The following is a 20370-nucleotide window of genomic DNA, read 5'->3' as shown; positions in this document are numbered from 1 at the left end:
CTTACAACTTCCAACATCTTTGTTTACTGGTTTTGACTCTATTTCTATTTATGTCTTACACATCAAGCTCTTTTTTCTTCCATGAATAACCTGTTTTAAGCAGAGATAATTCTCAAATGAAACATCAAAACAAAACAAACCACATTTACAATCTGATAATACCAGAAGTATCACTTATACATGCACTGGCCAATACATTAGTTACACATTACTGGGCTGGGTTAGCAGCAATGCTCAGGTAGGCTGTGGTGTTTAAATGATGCTCAGTTGGCATTAAGGTGCCCGAAGTATGACAAGAAAATATCCCCCACACCATTATCCAGCCATCATCAGCCTGAGCTTGATGCGAGGCAGCATGGATCCATGCCTTCATGTTGTATACACCAAGACACATCTTCCAATCTTCTGTTGTTCAATTTTGATGAGCATATGTGAATGGCAGCCCAGTTTCCCATTCTTTGTAAATGGGAGTAACGCCTAGTATGGTCTTCTGCTGCTGTAGCCCATCTGCTACAGGGTTCAAGATGCTCTTCCAAGTGCCTTGGCTGTGTAGCCACTGTATAGCATCAACAAGGAATTATCACCCAGAAAACTGGCTTCCTCAGGATATTTCGTCTTTTTCCGGACCATTCTCTGTAAACCCTAGAGATGGTCGTACAGGAAAATCTCAGCAGATCAGCTGTTTGTAAAATACTCAAACCAACCCTTCTGGTACAAACAACCACACCACATTCAAAGTCACTTAAATCACCTTTAATTTTCATTCTGATGCTCAGTTTGAACTTCAGCAGCTCATCTTGACCATGTTGATATGCTTAAATGCACTGAGCTTCCTCCATGTGATTGTCTGATCAGATATTTGCATTAATAAGCAGTTTGAACGGGTGTCCCTAATGAAGTGGCTGGTGAGTGTATGTAGCATATTGTAGTAATTCAGTAAATGTCTTAATTAAATTTTTTGGTTTTGGTTTTATATAAGACGGTGCTATAATGTTTAAAGTTACTACTGAAGTGTAGAAGAGCTGACCTGTTGATTTTTGTTCTTACAAATAAGGAATTTAACAAAAAAACCCAAATAATTATATGATATCCAGAATGTTGTTTTCAGTTGTGTTTTCACTAAAGTAAAATATTAGGTCAAACAGATTAATCTCAGCGTTGCTAGCCATATATATGTATAAGTTTTACCTTGAAAGACACTTTTTTATATACAATTTAATGTTTTGTCTATTTGAAATTCTAAGTCGTCTTCATTCTTTGTTCGTTTGTTTTTTAGTCATGGCCTCAGCCAGCAGCTTGCTGTGTGAGGAACAGTTCCTCTGTTCAATCTGCCTTAACACATTTACTGATCCTGTCACTACTCCATGTGGACACAACTACTGCAAGACTTGTATCACAGAGTACTGGGACAGCAGTGATGTGACGCAATGTCCCCTCTGCAAGAAGAGGTTCCGCCGCAGACCTCAGCTTCAGGTCAACACAGAGTTCAGAGATATGATGGAGTGTTTCAACAGCATGAGAGTAAAGGATGGAGAGGTTCTTGCTAAACCGGGGGAGGTGCCCTGTGATGTCTGTATCGGACCAAAGCGAAAGGCCCACAAGACGTGCCTGGTGTGTTTGACCTCATATTGCCAGGCCGACCTGGAGCCTCATCAGAGAGTTGCAAGCCTAAAGAAGCACAAGCTGATCGACCCCGTATCAAACCTGAAGGGCAGGGTGTGTCAGAAGCATGACAAGATGTTGGAGCTCTTCTGCTGCACAGATCAGGTGTGTATTTGTTTCATGTGCTTGAAAGACGACCACGTGACACACGTAACCATCCCCTCCGAACGTGCTTTCAGAGAGGGGAAAGCCCGGCTTGAGAGCTTAACATCAGAAATGAAAGCAATGGAAAAGACCAAATCCAGTCATGTGAAGGAAGCCAAACGCTCGGCTCGGCAAAACAAGGATGAATCAGAACGAGAGGTAGCAGATATTGCTGTGGTTTTAGGAGCTCTGGTGGCCTCTCTGCTAAAAAACCAGGACGAGCTAATTAAGCTAATCCAAGAGAAGCACAAAGCAGTAGAAACACAAGCTGAAACCCACATAGCTCTGCTGGAAGAAGAAGTAGACGAGTTAAGAAGGGGGATAGCTGAACTGGAAGAGTTTTTACAGACAGAAGACCATCTCCATTTCCTGCACAGCTGCTCGTCCCTCCACTACGTTGCATTCAATAAGGACGTATTTAAACCTCTGTCCCACGGTGTGCCTCCTTTTACAGACAGCCTTTCTAAAATGAGTCAACAGATATATTTGGGGATGGTGAAGAAGTACAGTGCTCAGATAGAAAAGATACTCAGTAAAGAAGTGGGCATGCTTGTTTATGAGCTCAATTCGTCTGATGGCTGTGATGCTGCTGAACAGGCTGCTACAGCAGAACCACTAATGAGAGACAATTTTATTGAAGGAGAAGGGATATCAAGAGAATATGATTTTGAAGAGGAGTGGAGACCACCTCGGGACAAGCTAATGATGATCCAGCTGTGTAATTCGATGACTCTAACTTTTGATCCCCATGTAGCCCATCCAATACTCAAGGTGTACGAGGGTGGCAAAAAACTAACACTTAATATACGTTTACGGCCTTACTCTCCTCTTTTTGAGCGACCATTTTTAAATCAACCCTATGTCCTTGCGACTGAAGGATTCTCCTCAGGCAGATTCTACTATGAGGTTTGTGTCAGCAAGAGTAAAGTCTGGACTTTAGGAGTGGTCAAAGAGTCTGTGAACAAGCACATGGGTTTTCCTCCCACCCCCAAAGATGGAGCCTGGACATTAAGCGCACGGTACACTGGATGGGATGTGCAATATTTTGCCTGTGATTCCGAGATTCTTCTTTTGCATGTGAGACAGACACCCAAAACAGTTGGTGTGTTTGTCGATTACGAGAAAGGAGAGGTCTCGTTCTATGACGTGGATACCAGAACCCTGATGTACTCCTTCACAGGATGTACCTTCACTGAGAAACCATCAACATTAAAAGCTCTTCTGTATTATCTGCTTGGCTTTCCTTTAAGTAACAGGTGCAAGCTGTATCCTATTTTTGGAATCTTTCCGATAGGTAATAATTTTGCCAACCAAATATCCATCACAACTTAACTGTGGACCTCACAACTTAAAGTGCCACGTGTCATTAAGTTGTTATCACTGAGGAAGAGGCTACGTGCTTTTGAATACATAGTGCTAAACATGTTCTGCAGCCAAGACCTCATAACAATTTAGAAGCAGCAGACGTAGTAGTATGACATAATACAGGAGGACAGATTCATGTACAAAGTAGTAATAAGCATATATGGTTGCATTACCTGTATTTAGCCAGTAGGTAGCACCATTGTTTAGCCATTGTGCTGATGTGCTGCCTTAGAAATAAAGGGCCTTGAGGGTGGCGTCATGGGAAATTAACTGCATTTATAGTCAAAAATGCTTATATACATATTTTATGCACATGTTAGTTTTGGACTCATTGTCTACAATTTTGCTTTTGACATCACTGACTGTCAACATTTTTACTGTCTTGTGTAATTCAGTCAACAATTTTACTTTTCTTTCAACTTATCATCAGTGCATCCAAAGCAGAGCTGAAGGTTCTGAGTTTTCTGTACAGAGTTTACATGTTCTTCCAGTGAGTGTGTGGGTTTCCCGATGGACTGACGACCTCTCTGAAGTATCCTCTCCCTTTACAGCTGGAGCATTTATGAAAATGATTAGATGGATTTACAAAATGCCAAAAACCATCATCTGACGACAAGCTGGGTTTTTGGGGGGGGGTTTGTATTTTGTATTATACTGCTATTAAAAATCTATTTCTTAGAAATTTCTTCTGGACCTTTTTTTTCTGTAACTTCAGATTATATTCACCTATGCCTTGTTTATGAATGCCCAACACATGGAAAATGTTTAAAAAAAAAAAACTTTAAAAATGCTCACAGTTGAAGTTTGCAAACACAGTTTACAAAACCGTGTTGGTCCACTTCTCTCAGGGGGAACTTTAGCCAGCAGACTATTTATACCTTTGTTGTCTGACTGACTGGCGCCGAGGGAACTGGGACACTGTAAATGTGTGTCTGTGTGCATGCGTACTTACTTAGCATCTAGTTGGAAATATTTCTTTAGGATCAGGTGTTAATAGTGCATTAGAGAGACAGATAATGCAATACGCTGACTGGTCACCTTTTGCCTGCAGAACTGACTTAATTCTTGGTGGCATACATTCAAAAAGGCGCTGGAAACTTTAATCGGAGGTTTTGGTCCATATTCTGACCCTAACATGTGAGTGTCAGAGCAGAAATCAAGATGCCGAGCTGACAGTAGTGGCAAACAGTGTGGGCTTCTGCTGCCTTAGCCCATCTTCTTCAAGCATTCGGAGATGCTCTTCTGCACACCTTTTTTGTAATGTTAGCCTGAAGCAATCTGGCCATTGTCATTTGACCTCCAGCATTTACAAGGCATTTTTACCTAAATGACTTCTGCTCTCTTGATATTTTCTCCTTTTTGAACCAATCTCTGAAAACCTTAAAGATTGTTGTGTTTAAAAATTTCTAGTAGATCAACAGTTTGTGAAATACTTCCACAACCATGCCACATTCAAAGTCGCTTAAATCACCTGTCTTCCTGATTCTTAGTTTGAACTTTGTCTAAAAGCCTCAATGATTTGCTGCCAATGTGATTGACTGATTAGATATTTGAATTAGCAAGCAGTTGAACTGGTGCATCTAACGAAGTGGCCAGTGAATGTAGAGCAAGAAGATGAGGATAACCTTATGGGAAATCTACAAACATACTGTATGCATGCTGTATTCCAGTCATTTACTCATCAAGCAGCTAGCTCCAGGAGTGCCATAAATCTGAAGTATAACTTACGAGCATCACACTAAAAAGCTGACAGGCCCATTCAGTAAAAGCACAGAAATAAATTAGTAAAATTGATCTTACTACAAATCAAATGTGCTGACTGTCATATGGTATGGAATAAAGAATAACGCAAGACCGACGTAGCTACATGTTTTTGTTAAGAATTTTTGTCACGGCGTGGTGCGCCGGTGTGTTTTTTGAAACAGGACCCAAAAGCAGATGTGGACGAGGTGTTGCAGGTTTAAACAGAAAGCGATCCTTTATTTGGATGATTGCAGGGGTTAAACAAGGAACCCTAAGCAAACTAAAAAACACTAAGAAACAAATACTATGAAGTTCTATGACTATGGTGGGGATAACAGACGACCCGACAATGACATTCAGAAAACAGAGGACTTAAATACACACATGAGGTGATCAGGGGAAGTGGAGACACATGAGGAAACAGCTGACTAGGATAAACATAATGATGCACAGGCAAGAGTAAAACTAACCACATGAACATAGAACACAAGACCCTTTTCAAAATAAAACAGGAAACATGCAGACTTAGACACGACAACACAACTTAACAGGCCTAACACACATAACAGACTAGACAAGGAACCAAATATAACCACACAGACATGACGCATGAACCAGGGAAACTTAGTACAGGGGAGATGACATAACTAGGAAACAGGACTACACAGTAATCTAGAAATTAACTAGGTGAACTAAGCTAAGGCACAAATAAATACAAAAGATACATAAACTCAAACACTGGGTCGCTCGACCCAGGACCATGACAATTTTGTTAAAACATAAAAATACTGTAGACTTTTATGATGAATCTGGCTATTACTGATCTAAAGGAACTAAGGTTTTCATCCAATTGGCCTTCTCACATTCAAGTTAAAATAGTACTCATCCTCAAATCCATCATCTGATAAAATCAATAAAGATCCATTAGTGTGGAGGAAGAAAATCACATAGCCAAAGGTTTACTTTATAAATCCTCTGTGACTGATAGGATAAAGGTTAACTTTACTGGTATTGCCTTCCTTCAGATAAATCCTTGTGCCGTCCTTTTAATGGCCGAGCATTTTTTCTCATCTTAATATAGATTATTTATGTTTTGGGATGTTTTTTTACCTGCAGAAAAGAACATCGATACAGGGCAGCATTTAATAACATTAGTTACATTTGTGTTTTACAAGTCAGAGGGGCTATTTGTTCTGTCAACAAAAGAACAGGTGATCAGCTTGAGTCAGTGTATTAGGTAGTTAACTAATCATACCACATTTATTTTTAAGTCACATTAAACACCTGTACGGACAAATAACATATAAAATTTTGCTTTACTGTTTTTTAAGAGTAAGTAAGTTCACATGGACAGAAGATAAATTAAAGGACAAGCCTGAACCCTTGACCACTACAACAACAGGATCTGGTGGCTCTGTTGGCATGGTTTGCTGCCATCGAGAGAAGAGTGAGTGTAAATTAACACTGCTGATTTGTTGAGGATGATTATGATATTACTCATGCGCTACGGCCTTCACAGTCACCAGATCTCACTCCAGTTGAACACTTATATGAGATTCTGGACTAACGTGTTAGACCGCACTTTCCACCAGCATCATGAAAACATGAATCGGGGGAATATTTTTGGGAGAAACACATTTCCAAAAGGTTCGGACAGGGACATGTTTACCACTATGCAGCATCCCCCCTTTATTTTACAACAGTCTTTAAACATCTGGGAAAATCTGAGAGTTCAGCTGCTGGACTGTTGGGAGAGCACCGTTGTCCCATTGTTGTCTGATATATGATTCTAAATGCTCAGCAGTCCTTCTTTGTCATATTTTTTTTCATGTTTTGTTTCATGATATGTCAAATGTGTCCTACAGGCAGGCCAGCTCAGCACCCAAACTCTTCTAGCGTGAACTATTCAACCATCTATCACAAAATAGATGCAGTATGTGGTTTAGGTTTCATCACTGATGGTGTCTTTCCAAAAGTGCAAGCTGACAGTTCACCCTCCTACCATCATCCTTTTAAACGAGCTTTAGCCCGGGGAGATCCACACCACCGCTGGCTGAAAAGTGTCCCAGTCCATGATAGTAGGTCGTTTACAGGTTGCTGTAGACACTCACTGTTGCACTTCTCTCCTTACCTCCTCTGTATTTGTTGATTACAATTTGAACCAAAAAATTTAAGTTTGGATTCATCATCCCGTAATTTTCAGTCCATTTCTTGTGTATTTTGGCATACCTCATCCTTTTCTCCTTGTTTTTCCCTTTTTTAATATTTCTTAAGGAGAAATCTGCTGTAGAATTTTTATTAGGCCTGAAACTTCTTTTGTCTGCCACACAGTTTGCTTGATTTTTTTAAGGATCTCAAATTTTTGGGTAATAGCTTTTTGGGACTAGCCTTGTTGGCGCAAAAATAAATAAATAAATTTTATGCAAGCTAAACAAGTGGTAGACATACCACTGGTTCGTCCCTTGAGTTAGGTGGCTTTTTTATGTTTTTATGCTTACCACTGACCTTATTAGGTCTAAAAAAGAAAGGAAAAGAAAACAAAATTCCTGTGACTATGATTAGGTAAAGGGATTGGACTAAAAATGAGTGAAAATGGAGCCAATGTCCAAAGAAAAACTTTGACCTTCAGAAGCCTGGAGTACTATTGCTCAAGGCCACTCTTTAAGAAATAATAAAAACAATAAGTCTGGCTCTTTGGAAACAGAATATATAGAAATGAGGGGTGGCTCAAGACTTTTGCACAGCAGTGTATGGATGACAGAACTAAAGGAAACCACAATAGGTTCATAGGATCAAACCCAATTTCTATTTGTCTGCAAATTCGGGAAATATAGTATTCTCAGGTATATTTACATGAAAAAGCAGCGATTTTTAAAAATAATATGTAACACATCACCACGTGATAAATGGATAATAATCATGAGGTGTTTTGTCATTGCGACTTTTAATGAGGATGGTTTGACGTGCACGAGGGAGAGGGAGGGAGAGCGGGATGGAGGGGTGGAAAGGGGAGGGGGCGGGGGTACGTGTCGGAGGCGCGCGCTCCACCGTCGTGACGTCACGGGAGCGCCCGAGCAAAGCGGTGGGGAAGCCACCAGTGGTAGAGCTGGCAAAGACGGAAAAGAGGGAAAGATAGAGGAGATAGACAAGAGACGGAGAGGAAACGGGAACACAGCCCGAGACAGAGCGTTTCACCGTCCGCCACCACACGCCACTTTAACCCCTGACAGCAGCAGAATAACTGAAGAGTGTATGTGACTGGCCTTTTTCCCCCCTTCTCTTTTCTTATTTCACAACCGAGGGCAGGGACGTTAACACAGCCGCAGTGAGTACTGGAAGTTCCTTGCCACTCTTGAGTGTGTGCGTATGTACACACATGCATGCTTTATAACACAGGCCTTTGTGTATCTCTGTGTTTATTTGTTGTGTGTGAGTGTGTGTTGTAGTCATATTGGCCACTTATTGGGTCAACCCCACATGTGTGGTGTCTCTCTGCGTGTGTGTGTTTGTTTGGATTTGAGAAATAACAGGAACACTGGCACCTAACATAATTAAATAATTAATATTTAATGGTCTCCTTTAAGCGAAGCAGCAGCGGAGGCGGCAGCAGTTTTGGGTCAGCTGTGATGGGGCTCTCCGTGCGTGCTTGACTGTCATTGTGGTACAACGACAGTGTGAGCTCCCCCCCCGCTTTTTTATTGTTCAGTAAAGCAGTTGTAGCTGTGCAGCCTGTAGACTTACAACACTACGTCTTGTATTGTACCTCCAAATGCGATTATCAGTCTGCTCGGCGTGTTGCAGGCGGCAGATGAAGCTGACAGCCCTTCTCAAATCCACGCTATGTGGCTATAATATTTCTGTAACATCACAGCGCCCATTTACTGACATTACTGTCTCGGGTTTATCTCATGTGGTATCGCTGATACGCCCTGGGGCACTTGAAGTGTAGGAAGTCGATCGCTTGAGTTAGTGTTTCGTCTCTTCCCCATAATAATCCCGTGGAGACTTTTTTTTTAGTTGTGTTGCAATATTTCCAACAGGATGCTTCAGCTCTTTGTCAGCTGACAGATTGCACGCACTGATTTTGCAAAACCAGTGACAACAGCGTCTTTGCAAACTTTAGCAAAAACATAGATTTGATACGATCGTGTTGATAAAGACAGGACGGTGGGTGGTGGTGGGGAGTGGGGGACGCTCACAGCTCCATTTCTTTGCACCGCCCCTCCTCCGGGAACATCCACTCAGGGAACTGAGCTGCTTCCTTCCATTGAGTTTATTGTAAACACTGGACATTTTTAAAAGCCCAGGCTCCACACACCTTAGTCTGACGAGGCCTTGATGTCATTCTAGCACTCCCTTCTTAGAGTTAGGTTTAGTAGCAATACTAATATGTTTTCTTTTAGCTTAGCATGGCCTGGCTGCAAACTTTTGACACCGACTGAACAATTTCCACACCCCTTAACAGTGTCTCAGTCTCCCTACATCAAAGGTAAAAGAAAAAAAAGGGTTTGTCTTGAGGGCCTGAGGCTTTGCAGCAACACCAGCATGTGACACAGAAAGCAGCTCTTCTTATCACAGACTTTGCTTTTACCTTAAGACCGTATAATCTTTGGTGGTTTGTTTGTTTTTTTAATCACTCTGGCAGGGTGAGGCTGTTCCTAGATGGGAAGATGGGTCACCCTCTCCTCTCGCTTTTACTCTTGTTTAGCCTGGCAAGCTGATGATTACATTCTTCTTTAAAGGAGAGCCTGGGGGAGTTGCACGCTCACTTTCTCTTCCATTACACACTCCCAAATTAGTTTTGTTCTTCTCTGGCTTGCGTTAATTGTCTCAACGGTACATTTTCCATATTTGTTATGTAGGCAGAAGCCAAGATTAGATAAGCGCGGTGTGTTGCTGCGTCCGTATGACATCAGTGTATATTTTTTGTGCACGATGTGGATGTGTGTGCTTGTGTGCGAGTTATAGTGCATGTATGCATGTATGTTTGCCCAGCCCGCATCTTAGATTAATTTCCTGTGGTACACAATAGCCTGGAGCTGATTGTATCTGTCCCTTATCAGTTTTGGGCTTTCCAGTGACTAAGCCATATTATATGTGTTACAAATAGGACCAGTGGCACGGACCAAAGTTGCAAATTTTATATCTGTATCATGCCAAGATATCTACTGCCTAACACTGAATTCACTGTTTACATAAAGGCCTCTTTCAAGGCATTTCAGAAAATAATCTATAGCTGATCCTAAATAGACTGTCTGAAGTGATAAAGGTGGGCTTTTTTTCTTTTTACTAAAATCACACAGAAAAGTGTTACAGGTGTTAAAAATATGTTTAAATGCATTAATCAGTATGGATGATGGTTTCTTTTTGTGGCATCAAGTCAGATATCCCTAATAATGCATTGCTTAAATACAAACAGCATCATGGGATTAGCTATGAAGTGCACAGTTGTCATAAATGAACCCCAGTAATCTTAAATACATTGTGATGTAGTGAGCAACAATACTGGGAGTGACCTTTAGCCTAAATCTATCAAGCTGCTCAAAGAGAAAATGGACTTGTGTGAAAGATAAAAGCTATTATCCTTCACCTGGGTTAGGGTTAGGGTTAACCCTTACCTGCAAACCATTTAAAAAAAGCTTTTAGTCTGACTTGCGGGAGTCCTAGGTGCCTTCTTGGTAAGGTGTTTCAAGTTTGTTCAACTGTGATGCACACCAGAGGGAAGACCCTCTGGTGTGCATAGACTGGCACTGTCATAACCTGGATGGACCCAGATAAGCAGCAGAAAATGTATGTATGTATGGATAAATTAGAGCTATAGTGTCATTACAGCACTTGTAGCTTAAAAATGAGAGTAACCACTAAGCCACAAAGGTTGGATAAATGTTGGATAAATCAAAATGTGAGTCAAAATGTGCGCAAACGTAACTGCTCTTGAAAAAGAGTAGTCGGCTTTTCAAAGGAGTAATCCTGTTGCAGGTTTAAAAAAACCCTAGTGAACAGCCGGCATCTCTTTAAATCTTGCGTTCGGAAACGAGTACGTCTCTCCCCTTCAGCGGGGCTGTCGAGATGACTTTCAGTGTGATGTGTAACCTCGGACAGCACCAGTGAGTCCTTTCCAGCCACATCAAATCACAACGAGCCTGACAGGAACAGAGAGTAATGGAGAAATAGTTATATTCAACATGAACATAATGTGTTTTTATGAGCTCCAGTCCTCAGGCGAGAGTCGAACTTTGTCAAAATTGTCTCCCACACTGAAATACCAGCCGGCTAAGTATAGGTTGAGTGGTGTGTGTGTTTTTGTGTCGCACTGTGCGGTGTGACGGACGGATGTGTGGTTGCCACATAAATAGAACATGCTGAACACCTTCAGGAATGCTGATGGTAAAAGAGAGAGGCAGTGAGAGGAAGCGAAAGCATCAGGGAGACAAGGGAGAGTCAGAGAGGGAAAGGAGGCATTACAGGAATGAGTGTGATGAGAGAAAACAAGACATTCAAGTCTAGGTATTCTAACCAAGCACCATCTGCCGCTCATATTAGGTAACAAAATCAAAAAAGCCTTCTTTCCCGACCAGATCTTCTGTTTGAGCCATCTAGGATGTCTGCCTGGTCCTATCACAAACTCTGCATTTGTATCTGCATCATTAGAGCTAATTAAAACTACTATAATCAATAGTCTTTTTTTATCTTGGCTGAAGATTACATGACTGCTTCTATGTGTTTAAGATAATCAGCTGAGCTGCAGAGCTTTGTATCACATTGTAGGTAGTTGTTTTGATTTTACAGCATACATTTTTATCCACTCATAGCACTGTTTTCAGCTGCAGCAGGGAGCTGTTTATTAGCATAAAATCTCTAAAAACCCAGCTCAACACTACTTACCAGTCACTAACTGCTAGACAGCAATGCTAGTAATTATATGGTAAATATCCTGGAGCCTTTAGCATCTAAAAACCCTTCTGTTTCCATCAGAAATTGGTGTAAAACAGGCAGAAATAGTGAGGATTGGATATGTATTTATCAGCTAGGGAAAAGTAAAATTTTGATATGAAGTATAACATTGTTCTGTAGGTCCTACATATCTTGTTGTCTCCTAACAAGTTAACCTTAGTGAAGTGTAGTTATACTGTTATTGTATAGAAAGCTTCTTTTTTTTTTTACTGAAAATGCCCAAAAGTTATTTATTTGTCTGGGATTAGATTTTGACTTACACATTGATCTGTGGTTATTTTGTAATACAAAAATAACTGGGGGTTTTTCCACTCTCAATGTACATAATGGATGTCTACACTCAAAATTTAAGTGCTTGCCGTTCAACCATAAATACTTCTATGATTGTTATAGTTTCAGCATCTAAGGGTGCACGAAATTGTTACCGGATTATCAGGTCAGAGCAAATCTTTGGGGAGCCTTTCCATTTTTGTTAAAGGCCTGAAAATCTCTCAGTGAGCTCCTGACAACCAAGGTCACTGGTTGGCAAGTGGTCACCGGGAGCTGCTTTGGTTGCTATCAAATTGCCATACTCATTCGTAGTATCGTGTATGGAAGACATCTTTTTTGGATGTACAATTTTGGTCCACTGAAGGGGTTGTTTTGTTTCTTTTTTTCTACGTCTAATGAACGTCTAGTGTTGATGTCCGTAGGAACTCTAAGTACGGGTTATTTATAATCCAAATGCGCTCATTGTGGACGTCTTTTCAATGTCAAACCTAGACTCGTTTTAGATGTAGTTTTTATGATGCTTCTATAGGCTCTGTTGTCCAATATTTCCAGAAGGTGGAGGACACGTTTTCTTTACAGAAACAGATATCTCAGTGGCGGCGCAGGCTCTTGACGCTAAAACAAAAGTGAGCAGCTGCACGGTGGATTTCGAGCAGAAATGTCCCCAGCTTCTCGTAGGTAGTTTGCATAATGTGCGTATCAACAAAGACCGTCGAGCAGATAGTCCCGTTCATACACACACACTTGCACAAACTTCTTGTACTTTCTATCGCAACTTCTCCACGTCCTGCTGAAACACTGTTGAACCATGTGTCAAATAAATAAAGAAATGAAATGAATCACAACCACATTTACAACCGCATTAGCTGGGGAATACACAGATTGCTAGGAAGTCGCTAACTGGTGTTTAGACCTGCGTGACTGAAGCCTTAATCCCATTGTACTCAGATTGTCTATAATTCACTTAAAGGGCACTCACATAACAGCTAAATTGTCAAAATAGTTTTTTTTTAGACCTGTTATAGACAAAATGATCAGTTTTAATAGTCACAAAAACATTACTGATGATATGTATGGAATAATAATAACTTTTTCTCACAAAGAAGCTTGCCCATAAGACATCCTGGTAATCCATGTTGATTGGACAGTTGAAAATTTATGACATGGCATGCTCCAAACAATAGATGAAAGGTGCATAGTTACATCAAACTTCTTCTATCAAAAAAAGAAAAAGAAAAAAGAAAAGTGAAACTGGAAGTTCCAAGAGTGGGAGTTCTTAGAGACTGTCTCTTCTTGCACCTTCTGATTCGTTGCTATTATGTTACCAATCCGTGGTAGTTTAGTTGGGTATTTTAGAGGTTCAAGAAAACATTAACAAAGCAAGTGTTGCAACTTGCAGCCATCTTTGATGCCCGTATCTAATGAACAGACAGAATCAGTCACCTTATTTCAGTGATCACTGGTAAAGGTATAGTATAGTCGGATCCAGTAAAAGTTTCTAAAAGGTTTATCAGTTTTTCCCAAAAAAATAATGTTCAGAAAGCTTCCCCCCCCACGAGCCTTACTTCTATTACACTTGAGCACAGTGCACAACATTAGCGATCAGTGTGTCAAAGTTCCAACTTGAACAGCAGCTCCAGTTGAAATGGCCGTGAACCTCAGTTATATGGATGTGTCAGTAGAACAGCATAATAAGCTAAAATGTTTCCTGTGTTGCGTGTCATTGTTCTAGAATTCTCTGGATTTTCAAAAGACATTGTGGCTTTGGCAGAGCACCACAGAGAGCTACATCAGCACCAATACTGAAAACTGCTCAAACAATATTTCTAATCGAATAAGGCAAAAAAAAATAAAAAATTTACTGTTTAATCGTTCACACTGATTTTCCCAGTGTCTTCAAGTGCAGCAAACTCCAGCTGCTGATGAATACTGAAAGACGGAAAAGCTCTGATCTGATTTAAGCCAGTGAATAGACCTTAGGTGTAGTTTTACTGTTTCCAAGGTCAAGAATGACCTCATTGAACTTTCAGTGTAGCATTGTTTAATAGATGTTTCTTAAGGCTGAGCAATATTGCCCTTTTTACATTTGTGAGAAATGGCGTGAGGAAGGGCAAGCCTCTTGACAGATGGGTCTTGGAGAGTCATATGCTAGTGCTCGTTTGATCTCATGATACCAGCTGCATCATAGGTGGGTTTGTGTGAGTTGTTGGTGGTGTTTTTGTTGTGTATTTTTGGACCTCTGGCTCTGGCTATCAAACCAACACAAGCCTCAACCTGTGAGATACACTGGTGGTTTATTCATGTGACCCCCAGACTTGAACATCAGAAAACACAACACAGGCAGTGCTGTGTTTTCCATGAGGTCCTCAAGGAAATAAAAGTAAAAAGAGTCTGTGTGTGTGATAGATTCTGACTGTACGTTGTGTACCCTGCCTCTTGTCCAATATCTTATTGCCACAACCACTCAGTGCCCAATGTAGTTTGTCAGTCATAGCAATTTGAAAATCAGCCTTGTATGTGCCCACAAATGCTTAAATAAAACCTAAAAAAGACTTTGACTCTGTAGATTTTTCTATTAAAGCAAGAATTGGGACGTGAACACTTGGATTATCTACAGGTCATCAGATCTTTAGGGAAGGAGGAAGAAAGCCCCCAATCCACCCTTTCTGTCTCCATCTCCACAGACTCATGTTCAAATCAAGCGTTAGATGTATCTGTGTTTTTAATGACGCGATCACTCACAGCGGAAACTTGAAATGTCTCTATTTGGATTTTTTTCTGTATGGATGGATTCAGCTCTCCGTATATATTCATTTTACTCAGTTTTGATCTGTGTGAATGTGCATGTCCATACTGTATGCCAGTGTGTGCATGCGTGGGTGTGTGCCTGTGCTAGAGGGAGGTCTTTGGCCTGTTTCTATCCAGGTGTGTGTTTTTGGCCCGTGGGGGGATAGAGCAGATGGTCCCTGTTTTTGTTTCAGAGTGTATGAGTGTGTGTGGCTGTAACTGACTGGCTGTCAGTAACGTTTCCCTGGCCAAAGATCTGTGCCTAGCAGAGCATCACTGGGGAGTATACGCCTGTTTAAAGCCAGGCTCGGGTGAAGGGAAATTCAGATTGTTTGACTGAGGGGCTGCACAACTCGCATACTCAGGGAAACGAATTAAATAATAAAACTAAGGAATGGACTTTTTTTTGTTTACAACTAACTTTTATTGCTAATATTATTCTTTTTATTTTGAATTGATGCCCCAAAGTAAATGCAACAATTTAAATATGACCTTGCAGATAAACATCAGCTTCAAGATAAAACAGCTATATGTAAGTAGAGGGTAAATATTTCTGCATTTTCTGTAAGTATTATTGTTTAATAGTGAAAAGGCAAGGCGCAAGAAAAACAAGTTTCCATTCTTGTGTGCGCTGACTGTATCTGAAGCTGCACTTCTTGTAAGAGATATGGATCGGATGACCAGTGTGGGTGTCCATTGGGTCCACTGACCTGAAGATAACATCACTGGCTTAAAGAGTAGCCAAACAATGAGAAATTCTGAAATTCTATACCGACGAGTATACAGACCAAATTGTTTTAGAGTTTGAAATATACTTTGTATACTAAAGATGGGTGTCGGCACAGGAAAATAACTAAGTAGCTCTAAATAAAAGACTAATAAAATATGGAAACATCCTCCAGACTGAAGCACTGATTTGTTGGATGGTGTGAAAGAGAAAGTTTTCACAGGTCTCTGCAGAGTCCTGTGAAAAATCCACTCCATGATTCAGTAGCTTGTAGAATAACCTTTAGGAACAGTAACTTGAAGTAATCGTTTTCTGCATGACTTCATCATTCTCTGTTGTGGAGGAATTTCGGCCTGTTCTTTACACCGGAAACAGCGTTTCAGTTGGTTTTCGGGCGATTGCAACACCTTAATTCTTTTCTTTTTTTCATCTTCGGATCTCACATTTTTTTCTCTTTTCATCAGCCACAGTGTTGTAGATTCGCAGCTGTTTCTAGGATCGTCACCAACATCGCCAAAAAACATATTCGAGGGCTCTTTTGTAGTGAAACAAACTTATAGAAGCTGTGAACATGCTGTTAAGTTGGGAATTTTAACACAAGAGTCTGCATTTACTCACTTTTACCATTTTCCACCCCTAGACATTGGTGCTCAGTCTGTAACTTAGTCCACTCGATTCATAATTAGTGGGTTTCACATACTACATAAAGTTTTGAAACCCTGGAAGCTTACAGCCTTCATGAAAGGAAGTTTGAAATTTCAGAAACCTGAAAGACATTTATCACAAACATGTGAGCACAGGCTCATAAATCATGTTCAAAATATTTGGGATTACTCCTTTAAATTGATTACACAGGCGAGCGCAGCCGGGATGGCGTGTTTCATTTTTAGCACCACAATAAAAAAATTTAAAAGAACTGTTTGATGTGACTGACTGATCAATTTTAGTAAGTTATTTTTTATCCAACACACACTCGCACGCACAATTACCACTGTAACTGATCTCTTTATTGAGGCTTTAATAGAAATACAGACTGCTGGAAATTTATTCATCATCTTTTTTAAACACGATTTTTTTCTTGGCATCTTATTGCATAATTAAATTGAATTAAATGAAACAAACAAGCAAACAAAAAAAAAAAAATTAACTGACTGAAATGAACAGAGGCAAAGCAAAGCTTGTTCCAAATATGAAGTCAGCTGATTGAATGTTATCTGATGCTGCACAGCTCTAGGACACAGTGTTTGATATGGTGCACGGTGTGATTAAGAACAAGGCATAACGGGTGGTGGAGAGACAAAGCAGCCTTTGTAGAAAAAGAAATCAGCCTTAATTTTTTTTGCTGTGAGTGTGCATATACTGTAGCTCAGTGTAATACTCTTGCCAGTAAGGTCGTCCTTTAACCTGCTGTTAATTTATGCTGACATCTGTGGCAGCTTTACGCCTGGCTGCTAAGTGTGCCTTAAGTGTCTTTGTGGACACAGTTTTGTGGCCACTGCTGCAGTGCAAATGCTGCAGCAATGACTGTCTGAAACAGTCAAGCTTCCATCTAGAAACTCAAGAGGCATTTTCAGTCACATTTTGTCTTGTTAGCAGATTAACATAAAAAAGTGATTCAAAATAAAAACAAGTAACGAAACCTTTGCTATGACCGGCAAATGTGCAATTTATTTCACATCAGATCGCTTTTGTATTTGCTAGCTACACTCAGAGATGTGATTACCCAGCTACTGTGCTGATCCAAACCACAGCCTAGTAAAAATCGTATTCCTTTGTGCCTTAAGTGCAGCTTGTCTTTGTCCAGTAATCAAGTCTCTTCATCTCTTTTCTTTTTAGGTGATCCCATCATCCAAACCCTTGTTGACTGCCTCGCTTGCTTTATCCAGAGGGATGCCCTATTGATTCCTACTTTCTAACAAAGCCCATGGATTACAGCAAGGGTGTTGAAAAGGCCTTGATCACAGCTGCATCACCACTATGACATATTTCAAGTCAAAAAGAGCCCAAGTTGAAGACTGACTGATTTTCTTTTTGTGGGGGACATCCATCTAACTTTTTATTTTTTTTTTTATTTTTAATTTTTATTTTGAGCATGTTTTTCTTTGATTAAGTTGATTTACTTGTTCGATCACACACATCTCTGTAGTGCACGCCACTGTTCCTGTCACCATGTACGGCAGTTCCCGTTCCGTCTCAAAGCTGGATGTTGTTGGATCCAATGGGAACGGGTCAGCATCTGGGAGTCCCGGTCGCTCCCCACGCCTGTCTCGCTCCCCACGTTTAGGACACCGGCGAAACAGCAGCAGCAGCTCCACTGGAGGACTTACAGGCACTGGTAAAACCTTATCCATGGAGAATATTCAGTCTATTAATGCTGCCTATGCAACTGGTGCCATGTACTTCACTGACACAGCTGAAGACCCGGTCGGCGTTGGGAGTCTGAGCAGTGGGTTGAATCCCTCGCTGCCCAAAAGCACCATGACCCTGGGGAGGGCTGGGGCCAGGGTCCCCTATGGGGTCAGAGCGGCTGTAATGGGGAGTAGTCCTAATATAAACTCTGGAGGAGGAGGAGGAGGAGGTGGAAGTGGAGCGCTTGTACCCAGTGATGCAATAGCGTTCTGTGGGGAAATGCAAAACCAGTCTCCACAGGCGGCTACTGTGCCTCACTCTATGAGACAGGTAAAGTGCTAAATTTTCTTATTTTCAGGACAGAATTTTGTATATAGCATATATGACATACCTAAAGTGTGGTAGAAGGGAAAACATTTTCAAAAGGTGCTGTATTATGTAAATACTCAATGGTGGTTTTTCTAGTTCAGCTTTCTGGTTTTGGGATGTCAAAATTCACTTTTCTCTCAATTTAAGCAAAATACAGAAATCTGAAACAAGCATTAAAAAAGAGAGAAGTGTCGGTGATAAATCTCAAACTCATTTTACATCACGAGCCACATGGGACCACTTTGGTCTTAACTGACCAGTTAGACTCCTTTTTCTGTCAGAGTAAAGAAGTATAGAAAAATTTTAATATCAAAAAGAAATTTCAGCAATAAATGTCAGTTTTTCTGCATAGAAAAGAAATGCTGCTTTGAGCTTAAATTGTAAAATTATAGAAAAAGTTGTGCTAACTCACTGTGCTGACTGTCCTGCAATTATAAAATGGATAATTTTTGTTAATTGATAGAATGTCCTCTTTTTTTTTGCGATCCTACTGCAGTAATCATGGATTTCATTAGTAAATAGTGAATAAACAGGACCCTCCTGTCATTTAATTGTTTATCTGTTACTTATTTACTTTGATGTAGTATGAAGTGCCATGAGGAAGGTCCGTATCAGTAAGAAAAGCTGTAAAACTAATGAAAATACAGTTAAAAAGTCTAAAATTTATGCGCTTCTTCAAAAGCATTTTCCAAAGCAATCCAGTTGGGCACTTTGGAGTTTTAGGCTGATCAATTATGGCCCTGTGCCTCATGTTTAACACCCGTGGTCTAGATGCAGCATGTGGGATTTTTGAGTTGAATGGTTAATTTTTCCTCTTAAGTCCGCCCTACACCAAATGAAACAACAAAAGTGTGGGCATTCACACAGTGTGTTTAAATAGACTAAGGTCTGCCGTCCTACTCCCTCTGCACTATTAGTCATAACCTGCTAGCTCATCTCTGAAGAGTTAGCTCGCCTCCTCCACTTGTTTCTTATTTCTTTAAAAAAGCAGCAAAAATAAAATTAATCTCTTCAGCTGTAATTACTGTTACAGGGTTTTCTATTCTGCATTTCACACGCATGTTTTCCTTAACCTGGTCTACTTTTGCACTTGCAAAACTGGCTCTGCGCACAGCCTAGAAACCTCAAATAAGTTTTTCAAACCCAAAGCAGAGTCTGTTTGTTAAAAATGAATCTGAGTTCTCTTTAATTCTTAATAGAGTCGTTCTGGTGGTATCATGAATGAAACATTGATATTTTAAACATTTTCTCATTCCTGGTGAAATGTTTTATGTAGTATATGAAGGGAATTTAAGCAGTTATTCATGACCTGCTAAAATACACTCAGTGGCCTCTGTATTAGGTACACCTTGCCAGCACTAGGTATTTCCTTCATAATTGCCTTAACTCTTCATGGCATAGATTCAACGAAGTGCTAAAACTATTCTTCAGAAATTTTGGTCTATACTGATGTGATGGCATCACACAGTTGCTGCAGATCGATCAGGTGTACATCCACGATGCACCTGTTCTACCAGACTGTGCTATATTGAATTGAAATCTGGTGACTGTGGAAGCCATCTGAGTGCAGTGAACTAATTGTCATGTTGTAACATGGTGTGATATCCTGCTGGAAACAGTGTCCTCATCAGGAGATGGGTACACTTTGGTCATAAAGGGATGGATATCGTCAGCAACAGTGCTCAAATCGGCTGTGCACATTGTGAACTATGGGGCCCAACCCCTGGCAAGGAAATATGTTCCATACTATTACACCATCACCATCATCCTGAACCATTGATACAAAGCATGCCCACATACCTAAATGCAAAGTCGCTGCCATATGATTGGCTGATTAGATATACAAGCAGTTAAACACGTGCACCTAATGAAGTGGCTGATGGGTGTATATCTCGAATACCCTGTTCTGATCTTCTAGCGATTAATTATTTGCCTTGTTAGACTTTAAAGGCAGTAACTCTCCCAAATGGCTGCGCATGTTTGTTTTTTCAGATTTGTGT

At 40.5% G+C, this 20370-nt stretch overlaps 2 protein-coding genes across 17 annotated transcripts in view; both read left to right on the top strand.

Moving 5' to 3' along the window:
- Positions 1–3823, top strand: part of LOC102195278 (E3 ubiquitin-protein ligase TRIM39-like) — a 4665-nt gene extending 842 nt beyond the window's left edge. The window contains exon 2 of the mRNA XM_005725306.1: positions 1277–3823. Coding sequence (XP_005725363.1) covers positions 1279–3138 — 1860 coding nt within the window. The 5' untranslated portion in view covers positions 1277–1278 and the 3' untranslated portion in view covers positions 3139–3823. The remainder of the gene's footprint in view (positions 1–1276) is intronic.
- A 13888-nt stretch (positions 3824–17711) lies between these two features.
- Positions 17712–20370, top strand: part of LOC102193240 (ELKS/Rab6-interacting/CAST family member 1-like) — a 135359-nt gene continuing 132700 nt past the window's right edge. For all 16 annotated transcript variants that reach the window (XR_001290275.1, XR_001290274.1, XR_001290273.1 and 13 more), the window contains exon 1: positions 17712–18331. Coding sequence is in view for 12 of the 16 variants with exons in the window: in XM_005725303.1 (XP_005725360.1) it covers positions 17822–18331 (510 nt within the window). In the remaining 4 variants the exon portion in view is untranslated. The remainder of the gene's footprint in view (positions 18332–20370) is intronic.

This window comes from Pundamilia nyererei, unplaced genomic scaffold (assembly GCF_000239375.1).
Source record: "Pundamilia nyererei isolate P.nyererei 1_Seehausen unplaced genomic scaffold, PunNye1.0 scaffold00014, whole genome shotgun sequence".
NCBI lineage: Eukaryota > Metazoa > Chordata > Actinopteri > Cichliformes > Cichlidae > Pundamilia > Pundamilia nyererei.
The sequence above is the reverse complement of the archived record's forward strand: the minus strand, read 5'-3'. Positions and strand labels throughout refer to the sequence as shown.